The sequence below is a fragment of the Lycium barbarum genome, chromosome 12 (genome assembly GCF_019175385.1).
Source record: "Lycium barbarum isolate Lr01 chromosome 12, ASM1917538v2, whole genome shotgun sequence".
NCBI classification, from domain to species: domain Eukaryota; kingdom Viridiplantae; phylum Streptophyta; class Magnoliopsida; order Solanales; family Solanaceae; genus Lycium; species Lycium barbarum.
Genome location: NC_083348.1, coordinates 76,081,015 through 76,100,158, shown reverse-complemented (window position 1 = coordinate 76,100,158; position 19,144 = coordinate 76,081,015). Strand labels below are relative to the sequence as shown.

The window sequence follows — 19,144 nt, the reverse complement described above, 5'->3', positions numbered from 1 at the left end:
ATCATGGGTGATATTATTTTAAGTATATAATTTATTTCTCTTTTAACTCACACATTTTTGGAATCCATTTTTTCGGTCTGATAAGTAACAAACCTGGTTGTAATTTATTTCGTTTAGGTTGTAGTTTTAGATTCAATGATCTAAACAAAAAAAGAAGAACAAAGAAATGAGAGAAGGAAATAAGAGAAAACATTTTAAGAAAATATCACCATAACAAATATCATTGTACATGATCATGTAATAATTAGCAGGCGTTTGGCCATAAATTCTAAATATTTTTCACTCAATTTGGAATTTATGAAGTTGGAGTTGTGTTTGGTTATACTTTTTGCAAAGAAGAAAAAAGAGCACGTTATTTGAAATTTATGAAGATAGAGTTGAAAAGCAGGTTTGGAGCGCTCTTCCATATTTGAAATCCAACTCTAAATTGAATTTGAAAAATTTATAACCAAACATTAATTTTGAAATAAAGTGAAAATTATTCTAAAAAAAAAAAAGCACATAATTCTTGAGGCTAAACAGGTTAGTTTTTGCAAAAAAAAAAAAAAAAAAAAAAAAAAAAAAAAAAAAAAAATTGGGAAAATGACATAATAATACTACTTAAGATTGTATATTACAAAACATAAGAATCTTTTTCCTTATTTATAAAACATACCAACAAAATTACAAAATATATCAGATTTGGGCTTAATGGAATACCCACGATTTTGAGCTTTTATTTAGGAATAGAATCTGATTTTGGGCAATTTGCAGGATTGCCCTTCGCTGGGGGTGGTCTTTAATTTTTGCCCCTCAAATTGGTGGTCTTTAACCTTTGGCCCTCAGGCAGAATTTCACATGGATAAAATTTGGAAATTTCTACCTTTGCCCTGTTTGTATGGGCTTAAAAAAAGCAGCTTATATAAGTAAAAAAAAAATAAGTTAGAGTAGCCCAACTTATTTTTTTAGCTTATAAGCTGTTTTAGATAAGCTAAGTCAAACGGGCTCAATTATTTTTTTTAGACTTATTTTAAGCACAAAATGACTTTAAGCTGGCCAGTCAAACACTCAAAAAAGCTGAAAACGACTTATAAGTTATTTTCACTAACTTATAAGCCAATCCAAACGGGCTCAGTCTTAAAATAGGTTATGCATGCAATATATATCGACATGAAAATCACATGCATTAATCAATATTATGACGATTTAAGATAGTTACGTATAGTTACGTTTTTTCCTTGTACAAAGATCTTGTACTAACCTCAAACTCTTGTGGTAAATGTTGTAAGTGTATATACACTAAAAATACTAAAGTTGATGAACAACATCAATATTTTTAATGTTGCAGTATAATATAATTAGAATTTTTTACAGGAAAATGTGACAGTTTTAGCTCTTCAAATGAAATGAACAAGTAAGAATATCAGTTTTATAAATTTTATTTTTATTCTTTAACAATTAAAAATAACATATCTTATTCACATTTAAAAGTTTTTTTTCCTTAATATAAAAAACTATTTCATAATTATTTAAAAAATAAAATCCGTTGGGCTGGTTTACGGGGCTGCCCACGTAGAGCTGGGTGTGCGGATTGTCCTTCAAAGGCACTGGTCTTTAATTTTTGTCCCTCAAATTGGTGGTCTTTAATTTTTGTCTTTCGCCAAATACATCACGGTTATAGGTTCGAACCCCAACTCAGTAAAAAAAAAAATTGCAAGGCAGAGGTTTGGATTCGCAAGGCAGAGTTTTGAATGCAAAACTCTCCCCGCAGGTAGAGTTTTGCATTTAAAATTCTGCCTGAGACCTAACTTTGGCCCGAATAGGCCTAATTTTGCTACAAAACTCTGCCTTGCGATTTTTTTTTTTACTGAGCCGGGGTTCGAACCCCAAACCTCGTGGTATTGGGCGAAGGACAAAAATTAACGGAAAAGGGTCAAATATACCCCTGTACTATGAGAAAGGGGCTAAATATACCCCTCGTTATACTTTGGGATCAAATATACCCCTCATCCGTCAAAGTTGTCGAAGTTGAACATCCGATCCTATGTGGCTGCCACACATTTGACAAGGTGGATGTCATGTGGCATGCCACCTCCAACACTCCTAACCCATTTTACTCCTTCCCTGTATTTGTTCTTCCACCACAAAAATTTCCTTCTCCTCCGTCACACCATTACTGCCACCGCGACCACGCCCACTGGGATTATTACTCCTTCCTCCAATTTACTACTTCCCATGCTTGATTTTCCCCTCATCGTCACTACCCACGAGAAAATTGGAAACAAACTTATAAGGATTCCACAAAATTATGTCAATCCAATCTAGTTTATGTTCAGAAATGAAGATTTATTTATTTCAAATGAAGTACTCAGTAGTAATTGTTATTGCTATGCACTGACTTCGATAATTTGAGTTGCAGTCGTCTGCTTCATAGTGCTCATGATTGTTACTCCAACAATTCCTCACTCTCAAGAATATCAAGATTTTGCTGATCAAAGCAAGTTTCTTGGTGTTATTTAATATTATTTATATTTTTTTCTTTTTTTCTTTCTTTATAATTTGGATCCTTAGCTTTCAATTTGCGATACTGTTGGAGTTCTAGGTCACACTTCATGAATTGGTCGTTGTTCCTCTTAGTTTTCGGTTCACTGTTGCTCCGGAGTCTGCAACTTATATTCAGTGTGCTAGTATGGTTACATTTTCTTGATTTTAGTAAATTTCACTGTAGTTCACTTTGTTGTATTGTCCTTTATTTTGAGGATCACTCTGATCGAGTTTTCGGTGGCTGTATGCAAGAACAAATAGAGAGAAGGGTAAAATGGATTAGGGGTGTTGAGGTGGATGCCACGTAGGATCGGAGGTCCAACTTGGACAACTTTAACGGATGAGGGGTATATTTGGTCTCAAAGGATAACGGCCTTTAATTTTTGTCCCGCAAATTGGTGGTCTTTAAGTTTTGTCCTTCGCCTAATACCTCAAGGTTCTGGGTTCGAACCCTAGCTCAGTGAAAAAGAAAAAAATTGGCAAGACAGAGGTTTGAATTCGTAAGGTAGAGTTTTGCATGCAAAACTCTACTTTAAGGCAGTGTTTTGAACTCTGCCCGGGTAAAGATTTGAAACTCTGCATCATCCAAAACTCTGCCTTGTGAATCCAAACTCTAACTTGCGATTTTTTTTTAAAAAAGTTTATAACTGAGTGGGAGTTCAAACCTGAAACTAAGAAATTTTTAACGAAGGTCAAAAATTAAAGACCACCAATTTGAGGGACAAAAATTAAAGACCAATGCCTTTGAAGGACAATCGTGCAAATGCAGAGACCCTTTCAATGAAGGGGCTGGGCTAGGTCATTTGCTGTTTTGTTCCTATTTTGTTCTGGTCTTTAATTTTGGTCCTTCAAATGGGCTGGTCTTTAAATTTTGTCCTTCAAAATCGCACTTATATAAGCCTAGAGGGGCATAAGTTACGCATTATAATATCTAAAAGTTATGTCAACGTCATTAAAGAACTTATGCCCGCTAGGTATAAATTCGATTTTGAAGGATAAAAAATAAAGATCAACCCATTTGACGGTAAAAAATTAAAGACCAGTCCATTTGAAGGACAAATTTTGCAATTGCTTCTTTTATTGACCTGAAAAGCTGGAACACAAGCTTTACCGGTCGATCCTAATTGATTATCAAAGTTATTTTCTCATGTTCGTCATTCCAAGCGTACCATAAATATTTTTTTTTGATTGGGAATAACTACGAAAAGACAAATTGCCCTTTTTTTTTTGGGGGGGGGAGAAATATGAACAGAAGGGTAGGTTTCATATAGACAAAACATCATATTCTAGAATTGGTTTATTTTATACCAATTAAAGCGAAACTTAATTACTAAGTTGTATAAAATTCTAATGTAACTGAACGAAGCGGAATCTGTAATATGAGAGCAAAATTTTTCTCTATCTAAAAAGAAAAAGCAAGATTAAATTAGATAAGATGTAGATCGAGCGTAACAAGCTAGAGGAGTGATTATTGCTTAATGCTCAAAAATAAGAAAAGATTAGTTCAAGATGCACTAAAAAGGAAAGATGCTGATACTAGTATTATATCTCTTTCTTACAAGTATCAATGGTATTTAAAAAACGACTTAGAGCCCGTTTGGATTGGCTTATAAGTTGTTTTCAGTTTTTTTTAGTGTTTGGCTGTCCATCTTAAAATCATTTTGTGCTTAAAATAAGCTTAAAAATATAATTGAGGCCGTTTGACTTAGCTTATCTAAAGTTTCAGCTTATAAGGCAAAAAAATAAGTTGAGCTACTCCAATTTTTTTTTTATTTTTTTTTAGCTCATAAGTTGTTTGCAACTTATAAGCTGCTTAAAATAAGCCCATCCAAACAGGTTCGTAATAGATCGAACAGAACCGTTCGAATTGATTATTATATTTCTTTTAATAAAATTGTAGATTTTTAATTAAATTTATAACTGTACCGAATAATTAGGTAGGTTTTTTCATTTTATGAAAATAAACAGAAAAAATATAGAGCCATACCAAATAAATTTAAGTTTTAAAAAAAATGCCTTGGCCCTATCACGATGAAAACGACTACAAGCCAACAAGTAATTAGCAACCGAAGTCCCGACTTTGAAACCTATTATGCTACTTCTATTGAAGCTAATTAGTTCTAACATCTTGAATAGTAAGCTACAAGGTGTTCCAACGACTTAAGCAGAAAGTTACAAGGTATTAGATATCTTTCCTCTCGTATGATTTAAGTTTTTCTTATTGGATACTTAATAGTAGTAGTTCTTGAGTCTCACCTTGATTAACTTCTCTCTACTCGCATGTTTTTGTTTAACTTTGTTTGACACTACAGTCAGGGGCGGAACCAGAATATTTGATAAGGGGGTTCAAGAAAATTAAAAAATAAACACGCGAAGAAATCAAAACAAACATAATTCTCTATTGAAAGTGCAAGTATATTACTACAACTGTACACGACGACGTTTCATTCCTTGAAATGTTTTTATAATAACATCATTAGATATCCTATTAAACACATCTTTTTCTACATAAGGCACCAAGCAACCACTAAAATAACTCTCATTCATTCGACTCCGCAAGTCATTCTTGATAAACTTCATTGCTGAAAAAGTTCTTTCAACGGATGCAGTGGCAACTGGCAAGAGCAAGGCAAGTTTCACTAAGAGGAATACAAGAGGGTAGTTTGAATGCTTCTTTGTCTGAACTAATCTTTTTGAAAGATCACAAAGTCCTTTTAGATCGGAGAACCTTTCATCAAGATCACGAACATCAATAATGTAACTTGCAAGTTGATTCTCAAGAACCCCCATACTAAATTCATCAAAGTCATCAGGATAATGTTCAGCCATTCTCATTATTTTCCTGAGATCAAAACTAGAAAATGAGTCAATTGGATTTAAACAAGCAATTCCATGAAGCAAATCAGTAGTTACTTCATCAAAACGATAAGAAAGCTCTTGAATTTGCCAATCAATAACTTTGCAAAACACTTCAACGTAATAATGGTGTGAGATAGTACAACCAGCAAGTTTACGTCGTGATCTCAAAGAGGTAAAGTACGGCTCATCTAACTTAGGTATCAAAATTTGATACTTGATACAAAATTTAGATACTTTATCAATAAGTGAACCCCATTCTTCCTCCCTTAACTTTTGCAACCTTTTCTTTGCTACTTGAACAAGTAGCATGGCATTTACGATATCTTGCTCTTTTTTCTGTAAGCATTTGTTAAGCTCATCTGTGATTGCTAAAATATCTCTCATCAAATGCAATGTGAATGCAACATCAAATGTTTGACATGCTCTGAGAAATCCCATTGCCTTGGCACTTTCATCTGGACAATGTGAATCAACAACAATATCATTAAGTACATCAACAATTGAACCAAACATAAGAATAAAGTTACTAAAAGATTTGTAGTGGGATCCCCAACGAGTATCACAAGCTCTAGTAAGACCAAATTCTTGATGCAAGCCTCTACCAGTTTCAAGTTCACCCATATCTAATGCCTCTTGAACTCTTTTCTTTTGAGATTCTCGATATTCATCCATGCGTTTAAAAGAAGCTCCCAACATATTCAAAATACTTGAAACCAATAGTACAAGCTCCCCCACTTCAACACACCTTTTAGAAACCGCAACAAGACTTAGTTGAAGTTGATGAGCAAAGCAATGAACAGAATGAGCCGATCTACTTTCTTGCTTAATCAACATTTTAAGGCCATTGATTCTACCTTGCATATTACTTGCCCCATCATAACATTGTCCACGTACATAAGAAAGACTCAAGGAATGTTGAGCAAGTAAATTAACAATTGCTTCTTTTAGAGATGATGCGCAAGTATCTTGAACATGAATAATGTCGATAAGTCGCTCCATCACAAATCCCATTCTATCAACATATCGTAAAACAATGGCCATTTGCTCCTTGCGCGATACATCAAAAGATTCATCAACCAACAAGGCAAAGTAATCACCATTTAATTCTTCTATGATAGCCTTAATTGTTTCAATTTTGCATGCAGTCACAATTTCTTTTTGAATCATTGGAGAAGTCATCAGATCATTTTGTGGAGCATGTTTCAATACAAAATCTTTAATGTTATCACACCTTTCAGAATACCATGAAAGAATTTCAAGAAAATTACCTCTGCTAAGTGATGATTTAGATTCATCATGACCCCGAAATGCCAATCCTTGATTCAAAAGAAGTCTTACAACATCAACTGAAGCAGTTAAGCGGAGCCAATACTCATGCTTAAATTGAGAATCTTGCCTCACAAGTGCAGATTGAATAGATTGTTCTTATCGCACTAGATCTTCACAATTCTTTCTTGCATGATTATGAATGCTATTTCCGCCACCAACATGTTTTTTAAGACTCTTCTTTTTTTGCCAACTCCTAAACCCTATGGCCGAAAATACATCACCCCCTCCTTGATGAATATTATCGTTTGCAAATAGATAGCAATTCAAACAAAAGACTGCATCTTTACTTTCACTATACTCTAACCAATTAGAATACTCACTAAACCACTGAGGATTAAAATGACGCATGTCTCTAGAAAATTTTGTTTTAGGATACTCTTTAAGCCGAGGTTGACAAGGACCTCTCCTAAGGTATTCTCTTCGAATGACATCACGATGATTTGGATGAAAGTCCAAGATTTGAGTTCTTTCACCCGGATCATGCTTTAAAGAATTCAAATCAAATTCCTGAGAAGAAAGCAATGGTACTTCTGAGTGGTTGACATTTTTTTCTAGATTAGGTTGATCATGAGAGTCCAAACTTGATTTTGGAACTTTGGTAAAATAATTCTTCACTGACTTTTGAGACTGAATTATAATAAAAAAATTAGTTAGAATTAAAGACACAATGTCAATCTTAAAAGCCAATAAAATAAAGCCTATTTAAGAACATCTAAATGTGAGAATAAAAACTCAATCTTGTATATAGCAAATAGCAATACAGCAAAAAACAATTAGTAACCTTAACTCCTTAAGCTGTTAAGCATATCCCATTTCAAAAACTCTAGCAAATGTCTCAATAAGCAAGAAAACAATTTAACCACAATCCAACACACATAAAAGGGAATTGATTACTAAATAAAAATATACACTTTGATTCTTTTATTAGCTAAAAACAAATATCTAGAAGATCAATTTTGCAAACAAACAACATTTAAAAATTAAAACAATCAAGACTTGGGGTTCATGGATGGAAAATGGATCAGCTACCCATTTCACAAAATGGGTTGATTAACAACTAACAAGAAACAATAATGGATTTATTGTGATTTTGAGTATGGTTAAAATAAAAAGAGGGAAAAAAAAGAAATACCTTAGAATTGGAAGCCATGGGCCAAGAAGAAATGACAGAGACACAGAGTAGGAGGCGCAGCGCAGTAGTAACAAATGAGCAATGTTAACACTTCTGAAATTAGGGATTCTATATCCCAGCCAAATCAACACCAAATCAACTGCAAAGAGGACCAAGTTTTACAAAGGAGACGACTCATATGGACTATGGAGACAGATAATCAATGAAGAAACAAGATTTGGGATTATTGGAGAGAGAAGTTGTTTTGCTTTTCATGTCCCCTTTTCCCGTTTTGTTGTCTGACACTAATTTGTTTTCTTTATTTAATAAATAAAAACCCCACTAAGTCTTCTTAGTGGAAAGTTACTTAAAAAAAAAAAGAAGCCAAATGGCCCACGTTTTTTTTAATAATAATAAATAAAGTGATGTCATTTTTTTTTAGGGACTGCCGACTGGATGAAAAAAGTAAAAAAATGTGTCATTGTCGAGATTCGAACCCGCGACCGCGGGCTCAATCTCAGGCGCCTTATCCACTGATCCACAATCTCCATTTGTTAAGGGGATGCAAAAATAATATTTGTACATGAATAAAAAAATTGGCAGTATATATATAGTGCAATTTTTCGACGAAGGGGGTTCGGTTGCCACCCCTCGCACCCCTGTAGCTCCGCCCCTGACTACAGTAAAGTAGTTAATGGATCTCTATTTTGATCATATTTCACGTGTCCTTTAATTCATCACTTTTTAAACAGTAAAATTGTCTAGAGAGTTTTCGTCAAAGCCCTAAAGAAGTTTGCGTAATATCGTTTTCTAACTTTCACTCATGACTCTTACATAACGTTTTCTAAAAAAAAAAAAACACTTGAAAATTAATCGAAACCGATACCGAAATGAACCAATATAATTAAACAGTATCGAAAAATTTAATTTTGATTATACAAAATAAAATAATCAAAAAATGAATATGATATCATTAACACATTTACTTAGAACTTTCAAGTGTTGTGTACTTTGGATTAACGCACTCAAAAACAATTTTTTAGTTCGAAAGGGGAAAATAAAAGTATAGGAAGAGAAAAAAAAGTTATAGGAAGAGAAAAAAAAGTTATAAAGTTATAGGAAGAGAAAAAAAAGTTATAGGAAGAGAAAAAAAAATCTAGTTGGAGTGTTGGGCGGAAAGAATGCACATGCGATTCCAGTGAATGGCTATGGAAAGAGCTTCATGTTCCACCCTCAACACTTTCCGTTTCAGCACCAACAACAGCTTCTCTTCCAAACTCTACAGAAAACACCACCTTCATTTCCCCCTTTTTCCTCCAAGAAACTTCAATTCTAACATTCCCAAATTGTACACTCATGGGTGGTTTGTCAATTCATCTAATAGCAGCAACACCCAAGAAACCCCATCTCACCAACTTGCTCTTCTTCTCGAAGTTGAAGGGTACAAATTTTAACCCCTTTCTTGTTTTGTCTTACTTTTATGCACGTGCTTATAGTCTTGAGCTTTTACTGTTCAATTTTGGTTTTTCACTTTTTTGCGGACTGCAATGTATCCGTATTGGTGTTACCTCCCCTGATATTTTTGTTCGTATTATTTCCTCCGTCCCAAAATAAGTGTCACTTTAGCAAAAGAAATTTGTCCTAAAATAAGTGTGCTTTAGCAATTCAAGACAAAAAAAAAAAGTAGTTATTTCTAACTATACCCTTATATTAAAGAGCGGCTTCTTCTTAATGTTACTCAATTTTCAAGAAGCATCTGATAAATAGGGATAACTTAGTAAGCTATGCCTTGTATTTATTGGTTTTCTTAATGGGCTTGTTATGAGCTAAAGCGACACTTATTCTGGGACGGAGGGAGTAACTTCTCAAAAATCAAATTGAACTTCGACTTGAGCACATTTTCTCGTAATTTGAGGTAATTACTGTCATGTGAAGTTGTGAGGTTTAACTGTGGAAAAACTGATACTTTGACATTTGTCAGTCAAATGCCAGAAGGAAAGTTTGGGACAGAGTTAATGTATGGAAATGGTGGCACTGGATAGTTAAGTTTTCAATCAAGTAGGCATGATTTTTTATGTCCTAGCATAATTCAGTATTTGAATTAAATAAATTAGCTGAATGAAATATATTATATTGAACTTATGCTAACCTGGAGGGTTAATATAATCTATTTTTATGTTCAGGGTTTTTGTCTGCTTATTTTCTCCGTATTATATTTTCAGCAACATTTTCTGCTTTACATTTTCCACTGGTAGTTAGTACTTCTTTTTTTTACCCTTGTTTTCCTTGACAACTTTTATTTGTTAGGGTTTTAATGGATGTGGACCGACAGGGAAATCGTCAAGCCTTCAATGCAGGTGAGATTTCTTTCTTACTTTTATCAAGTAAATTCTATGCTTTAAGGGAAGTTTTTCTGAAATGACCTCCTTTTCGTGATGATTACCGAAGTCATTCTTAATGACTGAATGCACCAATATGGTGCACAAACTAATTTATAACAAAAACAAAAAAGTATGACGTTCAGGAGGTTTTGTGATTCAAGCCTACCTGCAGGGGCGAATTATGTATAATTTTTTGGGCACGTGAACCCATGGTCTTTCCACTAAACTAGATATTTGATGTACATATTTTCTATAATCTAATATAACCTGCTGGCAATGCATTTTTTTCCTTATTTCTTTAGTAGTACACCCAAGTTCTAGAATTCCTAGATCCGCTCCTGCCTACCTGGGATAATGTACATGTCTTTTTGTCTTCTACTAATGTCAGCGTTCCGGAAGCTTGGATTGGACTGTGCAAATTGGAGCCAACCAGTTTATCAGGATCTTGTAAAGTATGATGTTCAGGAGGTTTTGTGATTCTGTTGTGGCATGCATATATTCTTTTTGAATCAGAGAGAATTGCATTGTTGATTTTATTTCTCTTAAATAAATTCTATCTTTTCCTGATTTCGTAACTTTCTTAGTTTCATATTTGACCTCAGTATACGGCATCTTAAAATGTCTTTCTGACTTATTACATAAGCATATAGTACTTGCTTTCCCCAGGAAGAGCATGGGTGATGAAGAAAGGATGTTGGTCTTGTTTTTCAACAGAGTAAGCTCACATGGAAAAGTTCATAGATGTGTGTCCTTGTATTCATTCTAAAAGTCTTTGAAGTACCCTTCCAATTTGAATAAGCTTGTTCTTTATTCAGATTGGTTGGCCCACATCACTGCCCACGAGTGAGAAAGAGACATTTATGAAAAGTGTTTTGCGAGAGAAGGTATGTATTCAAAACTAAAGCTTAATAGGTCGAACATATGGTGATAGATTCTTGCACTTTGTTCAGTATTTTCTAAATATCAGTAGTAACACCTTCTATAGCTGTCAATATTGTATCTCCAGAATATAGTCATGCCCCCACGTCTCTAGTTGTTAACGGCTAACAGTCTCTCAAATTGATGTAAGTCAAACACAAAGACAGTAGGGCTTTTATCGAAATAAGAACTCAAAATAACATTTCTGATAAGGTAATCTCGTAGAGTTGTTGACTTGCTTAGCTGTGCTTCATTGACTAAAATCAAATTCCAATTTTGTCTTCAAGTACACGTATGGACTGTTTTATCCAATCTGATAGTTCTTGTTTCCTGCGCCTTTCTTTTGTTTTCGTTTGCACTGGTTTAATATTTGAGCTTTTACTAAAATCAATTTGCTAATGTGTTTTCTCGTACTTTTACTCACTGTTATATCCAGTGTGATAATTGTTGTTTTCCTGTTCCTTTTCTACACTTGTTTTAGAATGGTTTCATATTCGTTTTCTAACTAAAGATAATAGAGCTTAAATGATCTTGGTTGAATTAATAATCTGAATAATGGGTTCATTGCTTGCAGAAAATTGCATTGGATGAACTTGTCATGTCAAAAACTTTACCTTTAAGACCTGGTGTTGAAGAGTAAGTAGTCTTTCTTGCTTAAAGTCATTTGTTCATGTTCTATATGTATTTAGTTTTCTCCTTTCTGAACTTCAGTGATATATGAGCCATGCAGATGATTTCTCCTTTTACCCTGAGTCAGAGCTAGGTTTCTTATGGTTACTCCATTCTTTTATTTGGGGAATGCTGCGCGCTAAGTGTAAAAAAGAGGAGAAAGATTTCCTTTCACATGGTCGAAGCCCTGCATAATGTTTCCATTATTTGTTTAAAGATTTATGTGTTGATTTTACTTTTTAATGTTATAGGCTGCTGTCAGGTTCTAAGTTTATTTTCATTAAAAATTGAGGCTCCTCGGGTTTTTCTCCTATTATTTTCGGCAAATTTTAGAGGGAACCCCTTCAAAACCCTAGGCTATTTGATGTTTTCCAATTTGAGGTGGTGTCTTACTCATCTTGAGATCCAAGTTACAATCCTCATTGTTTGGTGATGGTCCATATCAGAGTGGAGTTAATTATGCAATAGGTTCATGAAATAGTTGAGCCATAGGTTCCTCTGGGATTAATCCTTGTTTGCTTTACCATATGACCACTCTTTTCCCTTTCTATAGTAATTCGGGGACAAACTCGATAGAGGAAATCTACAACTTTGTGCTTTATGTCTAGAAGTAATGGTTCCTTGTCAGTTTCATCGAGCTATATTTTTCCATACCCACCACTTCTGAGACCCCTTTGTAGTTCAGATATTGTGACTTTTGCCATGTAACAGTCTTCGGATCATTGACACTTTTGGGTGTTTAGTTTGTGTACTAAGCTCAATTGCTTACAACAACAACTACCTTAATCCCAAATAAGTTGGGATCGGCTATATGAATCCTCCATGTTACTCTGTTTAAATTCGTATCATGCTAATATAAGCAAAGTGAAAATAAAAATTATATGAAGCTCTTTGTATTTTCTGCTGACATATAAATCCAAGGTAGGGGTAAGGTTTGCATACACTCTACCCTCCCCAGACCCCACTTTGTGGGATTTCACTGGGTATGTTGTTGTTGTTTGCAAAAAAATCATAGGACTTAAAGTAAAAGTGCTAACATGATGAAACATATTCTCAACTAATAAGTATCAGATATATAGATATTTTTCTTTCATTTTGCCCAATCTTTTGCCAAGTTTTGCATGGATTCCAAGAAATTATAGATCCTTCGAGCAACTTTCTTATAAGTGATTTTAGGTCTACTTCGCTCCCTTAACACCTTCACCCACCGTGATCTCACATCTACGGACTGGTGCATCTTGCAGTCGACACAGGGCATGATCATACCATCTCAAGCGACCTCTTATTTTATCCTCGATATTTGCTATATGAACATTCTTGCGGATGCAGTCATTTCTAATCTTATTTAGTCTTGTATGACCACATATCCCTCTAGCATCCGCTTCTCTGTAACACTCATCTTGTGGATGTATTGGATTTTAGCAGGCCCAATATTCACTCCCATTGTTAAGCTCAATGGTTTAAGCATCTAGATTTTGACGTGTTGAGCAACTTATCACATCACTGAATCATAGATTTAGTTTTAACATTTTCAAATGCCATAAAGTTTACTTTTCAACGATAATTCTCATAATTTTCATTAGAAGGAGTTACAGGTTAGGTTAGAGTATTTTACATTTGTTAGACTAACTTTTTAGCGTCTCGATTACCGGTGTAAAGTTGGTTTGATTCTGTGGTCTTTGTATATATTAATTTAGTTGGTTGATCTTTCTTAATTTTGTTATATTTCTCTTAATAAATTTTACTCTGCTATTTGCAGATTTATTGATGAAGCATGTGAAGAAGGTGTCCAAGTGGTGATGCTGACAGCCTACTGTAAAAGTGGAGAAAAGCAAGTCAGGTTTACTGCTAATTATTCTTTGCATTTCAAATATGAATATATAAGATTTTTTTTTCCCCGAACATTAAGTTCTTTTATATTGCTTTAGGGTGACGTACAGTTTGCATGAAACTGATGAATAAGTTAGTCTAATATTAAAGACTGTTATTGCTGATGCCGAACACTTAAAACTGTTGCATTTGGGAATCTGCCAGTGTTAAATTGCTGTTTCTTCAAGCACCCAAGGGTGTGACATAGTGGTTAATGAAGTGGTAGAAAACAATGTGAAACTCAGCTTAGACAAAAAACACTAGGTGATCTTTCCATCTGCCTATGCCTTGGTGGAACGAGTTACCCGTACCTATTCTGTTGGGGGTAGTGGGTAGCCAGTAGAATAGTCAGGGTATTGCCCAAACTGGCCCGAACACCATTGTTATAAAAAAAATTCTGTTTCTTGGATCTAGATTATATTCTTTGCGCTTTTTTTTATGGTTTTCGTTGCTTGAACATCGTCATATAAACTAAATGATTCTGCATGTTAATTCATATCAGGAAATAATTAAAATCTCTAAAGTAAGTAGCAACATTAGTTATTGAAAGGACTGTTAGTTGGCGTGTGTAGTAATTCCCGTTTTATCCAACATTAATGATACTTCTATACTTGTCTGTCAAAAAACTCGTTTTGGTTTCCACCCATATGAAATTGGGTTTTGATGTTGAAATAATACTTTCTGCCAATCAATGGAAAGGTAACCTGTTCTTTTATTCACTATAGATCTATCATTGAGAAGCTTGGAAATGATAAACTGGCAAAGATAAAAATAATTGGAATTGAGGAGGTAAGGCGAAGTTCCTATGGCCAACTTGTATTTGGCGAAGCGGTGGCATCTGATCTAGGCGAGCAACTGGCTAAAGAAGCAAGAAAAGCAGGTGAATTGCCTCAGACAATCTGGTTCAGTTTCGTTGCACAATCTGCTAAAATTTCATGGCACAAGCTGGTTGCCTCTCTTTGTACCATATCTCAACATCAGAAACTGCAGACCTCATCTATATTGTTTTGACCCAGTTTCCGCCGAGGAGCAAAAAATTGCTAAGGAGGTTGCTTCCATACTAAAGTTGACTGTCGACATTGATACTACTTCAAGTGAAGGGTTAGTTCTATCGTTCTATTCGTTATTGTTTTTCTTTATTTTTATTTTTGTTGTTTTGATGGTTTATCTTCAGTTTTACACCACATGAAATTATGTTACCAGGATGAAGATGCTTGATTAAGTCATTAAACTTTCCAAAATCAATAATCAACTACACTTCAATCCCGACATGGTTGGGGAGCTTATAGAACAACAACAACAACCCAGTGTAATCCCACAAGTGGGGTCTGGGGAGGGTAAGATGTACGCAGATCCTACCTCTACCTTTATGGGGTAGAGAGGCTGTTTCTGATAGACCCTCAGCTCAAAAGAAACATAGTCAATGCAGGATTGTAAGAGAAATAAGACAGCAAAATATCAAGATACAGAACAAATGGAGCAACACATAGTAATACACACATAAGGATAGTGATCTATGCAATACTAAAATAATACTACTACGAAAAGGAGAGAGAGGATGGAAAGGCATGTTTTGAAGCTGGAGATTTCATGTATTCAGTGGTACTTTGAGATGTGCCCAAGGGAAAAAGGAAATTAGTTGCTGTGAATTAATTCTGGTCCAATGAGACTTGTCCCCCACAAAAAAAAAAAAAAAAAAAGAGGAACTCTGGTCCAAAGAGAATACTTCTCCATTTCGGGTGGATCAGAAAAAACACATAAACACATTAGCTTTCTTATCAATCTCATTTGTGCTATTTCAGACCATGTTACATGAACAAAGGTATAAATATTGGCTGAAGGTTTTTATCTGGTAGAAGTAAGATCAACTTATGCAAGGATCCATTGAAAATCCATGCACTCATTACACTTATTTGGCATGACCATGTTTGAATGAATTCCTTGGTTCTCGAAATCACATAGATCAAACTAGTAGGTGACCTTTCTATTTGTTACTGTGCATCTTTGAATCTCTTAGGAACAACTACCGAATCAGTATCATTGGTGCTATACGGAATGTGTGCAAATACTAGATATTATTATGGATTCATACAGTGACCTTGAATGTTCAGTGTATTTTGAAGAATCTGTTGTGAAATAGCCATATACCAATGTCGTACATGCTGGACAGCGGTATGTCAAAGCAGCAGGAAGAATCCACGCAACATACTGGATCATATAGCTCTCACTTTTGGAGCTTTGATTTGTATTTGAAGACAATCTTCAGAAGCATATGGGGGCTATCTGCAAATTCATGCATATTTGTATGGGCTTTTTTCATTGTTGGCCCTTCGGCTGAAACTAACTACGGGCTCTAGCTAAACTATAACCCTATTTGTATTGAGTGCAGTGCAATTTGGCACATAGTAGGTCTGCAACAGTTCGACTACTAGTGGCTGTAAATGTGGTCAAGTCTAATACTTTATTTTCTTCTAATATAGATTGAAGATTGTTGTGGCTGCTTTGAGGGCGGGGGCAGAATATGCCAATGTACCTGTGCACAATTGTGTGCTTGTTTCCGGAGGTCAATCTGGGGTCGCTGGAGCAGAGCGAATTGGCATGCCTTGTGTTGTGGTCCGGAGCAGGTAGATTTTTCAATCAAAGTTCTAAATACCAAAATCTTGAATGCAATAAGAGTACTTTTCTATCTTTTTTATGACAAGGGGACCCGCAGCCGCTACCGTTCGGGTGCGCACAGAAGTACTTTTCTATCTTTAACAGTGGGCATATATAAATCCTATGTAACCATTATGCTCGGTGCAGGTTCATTTCATACCAATACTAAATAATTTGTCATTTAAGGAAATTTAGGGGTTCCTAGTAAAGAAGAACGGATGCATAGATTGAAATATGGATGTTTGTAGTTTTTCTGCTTCCTTGGTGCAATATATTGGTTGTAAAGATGTGGGCCTTTTACTCGATTTGTTAACTTACTCTTTTTGGGGAGTTCGACTTCTTCTTGTGTAATATTCTGAACCTCCTGTACACCTCAGATAAAGAATAATTTCTGAACTTATTCATCACACTCAAGCAAGTTTTCGGGTTGAGTGCATTCTCAGACTATCACTATCAGATCAAACGACAAATGTATATAAGAAATCATATGAAGGGTACTTAATCGTATGCACACAGTTGACATTTGGTAGAAAGTACTGTATAGGTGCTAAGGAAAGGGAAAAAGAATGTTTTTCTTTATTATACAGCTATGCTAGGAGCTTGGTCACATACATGGCACGATGGCCCATAAGCTAGAACACAGCCCCTTCTTGAACTTCTATAGCAACTTGAGTACATTTATAGGCTGCTTTTGTACCCCTACTTTCGACCAGGGAAGCAGGTGTGCTTTTGCCAGGTTATCTGACACTTGGTTGGATAACCACCCAAACCTCAGAATTATGTACCTATATTCACATGGACAGCAAATGGCCGTGAACCTTCTGCTCTTATAAGCCAAGTTTGCTGAATTAACATATAAGTTTTAGAATAAGTTCACTCTGAGTCTAAGCTTAGTAGGCCACCTCACAGCTTTAATCAACTTGAGTACATTTATAGGCTGCTTTTGTACCCCTACTTTCGACCAGGGAAGCAGGTGTGCTTTTGCCAGGTTATCTGACACTTGGTTGGATAACCACCCAAACCTCAGAATTATGTACCTATATTCACATGGACAGCAAATGGCCGTGAACCTTCTGCTCTTATAAGCCAAGTTTGCTGAATTAACATATAAGTTTTAGAATAAGTTCACTCTGAGTCTAAGCTTAGTAGGCCACCTCACAGCTTTAATCAACTTGTTAGGACATTATAAGCATCAGCGCCCATCATTTAGCTTAGAGGTAATGTGCAATTCCACACACACCAACCATTGCTATGGCTGCTAATTTGGCATGCTTTGCTCTTAAAGAGAGATACTAGTTTAGCTTCTCTTGTTCCTTCAAGTCAACAGCAGGGGAGATCGAGGAGATAGGCTCAGTAGAAATTTACTAGTAGAATAAGATAAATCAGGGTAAATAGAGGTTTAAATTTTTAGATGCACTTCTATTTTTATATACATTTTGTAATTTTTGAATTATGCTTAGATCATTCTAAATTAGATTTTGTCACCTATCATTCACTTGATGTTGGTTGATTTTTCCAACATCTTTTAGAAATATGAAGTTTATTTGCCTTAAACTTGTACAGGGTTTCTTTTTCTTCTCCTTCTTCTTTTTTTTTTTGGGGGGGGGGGAGTTAGAATAGTTGGTGGCATTGGCTTCTTCTTTCTCCTTATCTGCAATTTGCTCTTGAAGCCGTGAAATGTAATATCATTGGCTAGATTTTGATTAGGTGCTACAACGACTCACCCTGTATCAGGGGCAGACCTAGAAGCATATAAGTTATAGTTCCCTTGAATACAATTACTTTTATCCAAACCCTATATATGTATCATAAGAAATCTACTAAATATCTATAAATATTTGAATACACCTAGTTATTATTGTGTATTAACTTAAAACCGCTGTACGAACCAATAAACTTCAAATCCAGCATCCGCCTCTGTCCCCCATGGTATATGTGGGTGAGAATAAATGTCGCTGGATTCCATGATAACACTAGTACCACATCCATCCTGGTAAACTGGTGTTTGCTAATTCACTTTCAGATAATTTCGTTACTAAATATGTTGTTAGCATAAATATTGATGGATATCTTTTCTGAATAATAATATCTTTTTGTTGAGGTGTAAAAGTTCGACAGCCAGAGCTGAGTTTCCTGGAGCTAAAGCAATAATGGATGGATTTGGTGGTGGAGATCTATCAATTTCTAGGCTACGACACATACAGGAGTCCTGATATTTGATACAAAACCCAATTCCTGTATAATTTTCAAACTTTAAAGCGAGTGTAATTACGATGCTGTAAAATTATTTCCTATGAAATATGCAGCATAAGTTGCAGTATCATCTAGCGGCCATTGACCATTTGTGGAATTAGTTCTCAATTTGGGACTTCATTTCACCTCTTGTAAAATTTTCGAACATTCTGCTGCCTCATTCTCTCTTTTTTTGGAGGTCTCTCACCTGGTATCCAGTACCTGCTGTGGGACTCAAGTAATCCGGATTCGCGCCAGAAAGGGGATGGCTCGAGTAATCTGGATTTGCGCCAGAAAATTCCACTTTGTGGGTAACTCCCTACCAAATGCAGTCATGTTCTGAGCTCAAACCTGAAACCTCTAATAAGGATGAAGAACCACTACTCCAATTGGCTATGCTGTCAACTGTGTATCTGATGAGTCTAAGACATGTTAATATTAAGTACCATACTTATCTCTTTGTCCCTTTATATAGAAATTGAATTTCATAGATGAGCTCGTTTATAAGGTGGAACTCCAAAATGCTTGTGAAGTACTCACTAAAAAGGCATTCGACTAGGTAAATCACGTTCAAAACGTTGCATAAAAGGTTTGGGTG

At 35.2% G+C, this 19,144-nt stretch overlaps 2 protein-coding genes across 3 annotated transcripts; one reads left to right on the top strand and one right to left on the bottom strand.

Moving 5' to 3' along the window:
* Positions 1-4,944: 4,944 nt before the first annotated feature.
* LOC132624463 (uncharacterized) lies at positions 4,945-8,145 on the bottom strand. The gene is made up of 2 exons (XM_060339240.1): positions 7,844-8,145; positions 4,945-7,218 (listed from the first exon to the last, which is right to left on the bottom strand). Exon 2 carries the CDS (start codon positions 6,559-6,561, stop codon positions 4,945-4,947), a length of 1,617 nt encoding a protein of 538 aa, XP_060195223.1. The 5' UTR covers positions 6,562-7,218; positions 7,844-8,145.
* Positions 8,146-8,902: 757 nt separating this feature from the next.
* On the top strand, positions 8,903-18,687 carry LOC132623494 (CBBY-like protein). 2 transcript variants are annotated; one of them, XM_060338258.1, is made up of 11 exons: positions 8,903-9,263; positions 10,130-10,179; positions 10,592-10,655; positions 10,870-10,918; positions 11,019-11,087; positions 11,696-11,757; positions 13,550-13,630; positions 14,385-14,539; positions 14,676-14,760; positions 16,140-16,283; positions 18,416-18,687. In XM_060338258.1, exons 1-11 carry the CDS (start codon positions 9,025-9,027, stop codon positions 18,525-18,527), a joined length of 1,110 nt encoding a protein of 369 aa, XP_060194241.1. In that variant the 5' UTR covers positions 8,903-9,024; the 3' UTR covers positions 18,528-18,687. The 2 variants fall into 2 exon arrangements, with proteins under 2 accessions (XP_060194241.1, XP_060194242.1); XM_060338259.1 differs by having other exon boundaries at positions 8,909-9,263; positions 18,425-18,687.
* Positions 18,688-19,144: the final 457 nt, after the last annotated feature.

Coding starts and splice junctions, on each gene's coding strand:
- LOC132624463 (XM_060339240.1), bottom strand. CDS start 6,561: ATGACTTCTCCAATGATTCAAAAAGAAATTGTGACTGCATGCAAAATT.
- LOC132623494 (XM_060338258.1), top strand. CDS start 9,025: ATGGCTATGGAAAGAGCTTCATGTTCCACCCTCAACACTTTCCGTTTC. Junction 11,758..13,549: donor TTAAGACCTGGTGTTGAAGA/GTAAGTAGTCTT, acceptor TGCTATTTGCAG/ATTTATTGATGAAGCATGTG. Junction 16,284..18,415: donor TGTGTTGTGGTCCGGAGCAG/GTAGATTTTTCA, acceptor CTTTTTGTTGAG/GTGTAAAAGTTCGACAGCCA.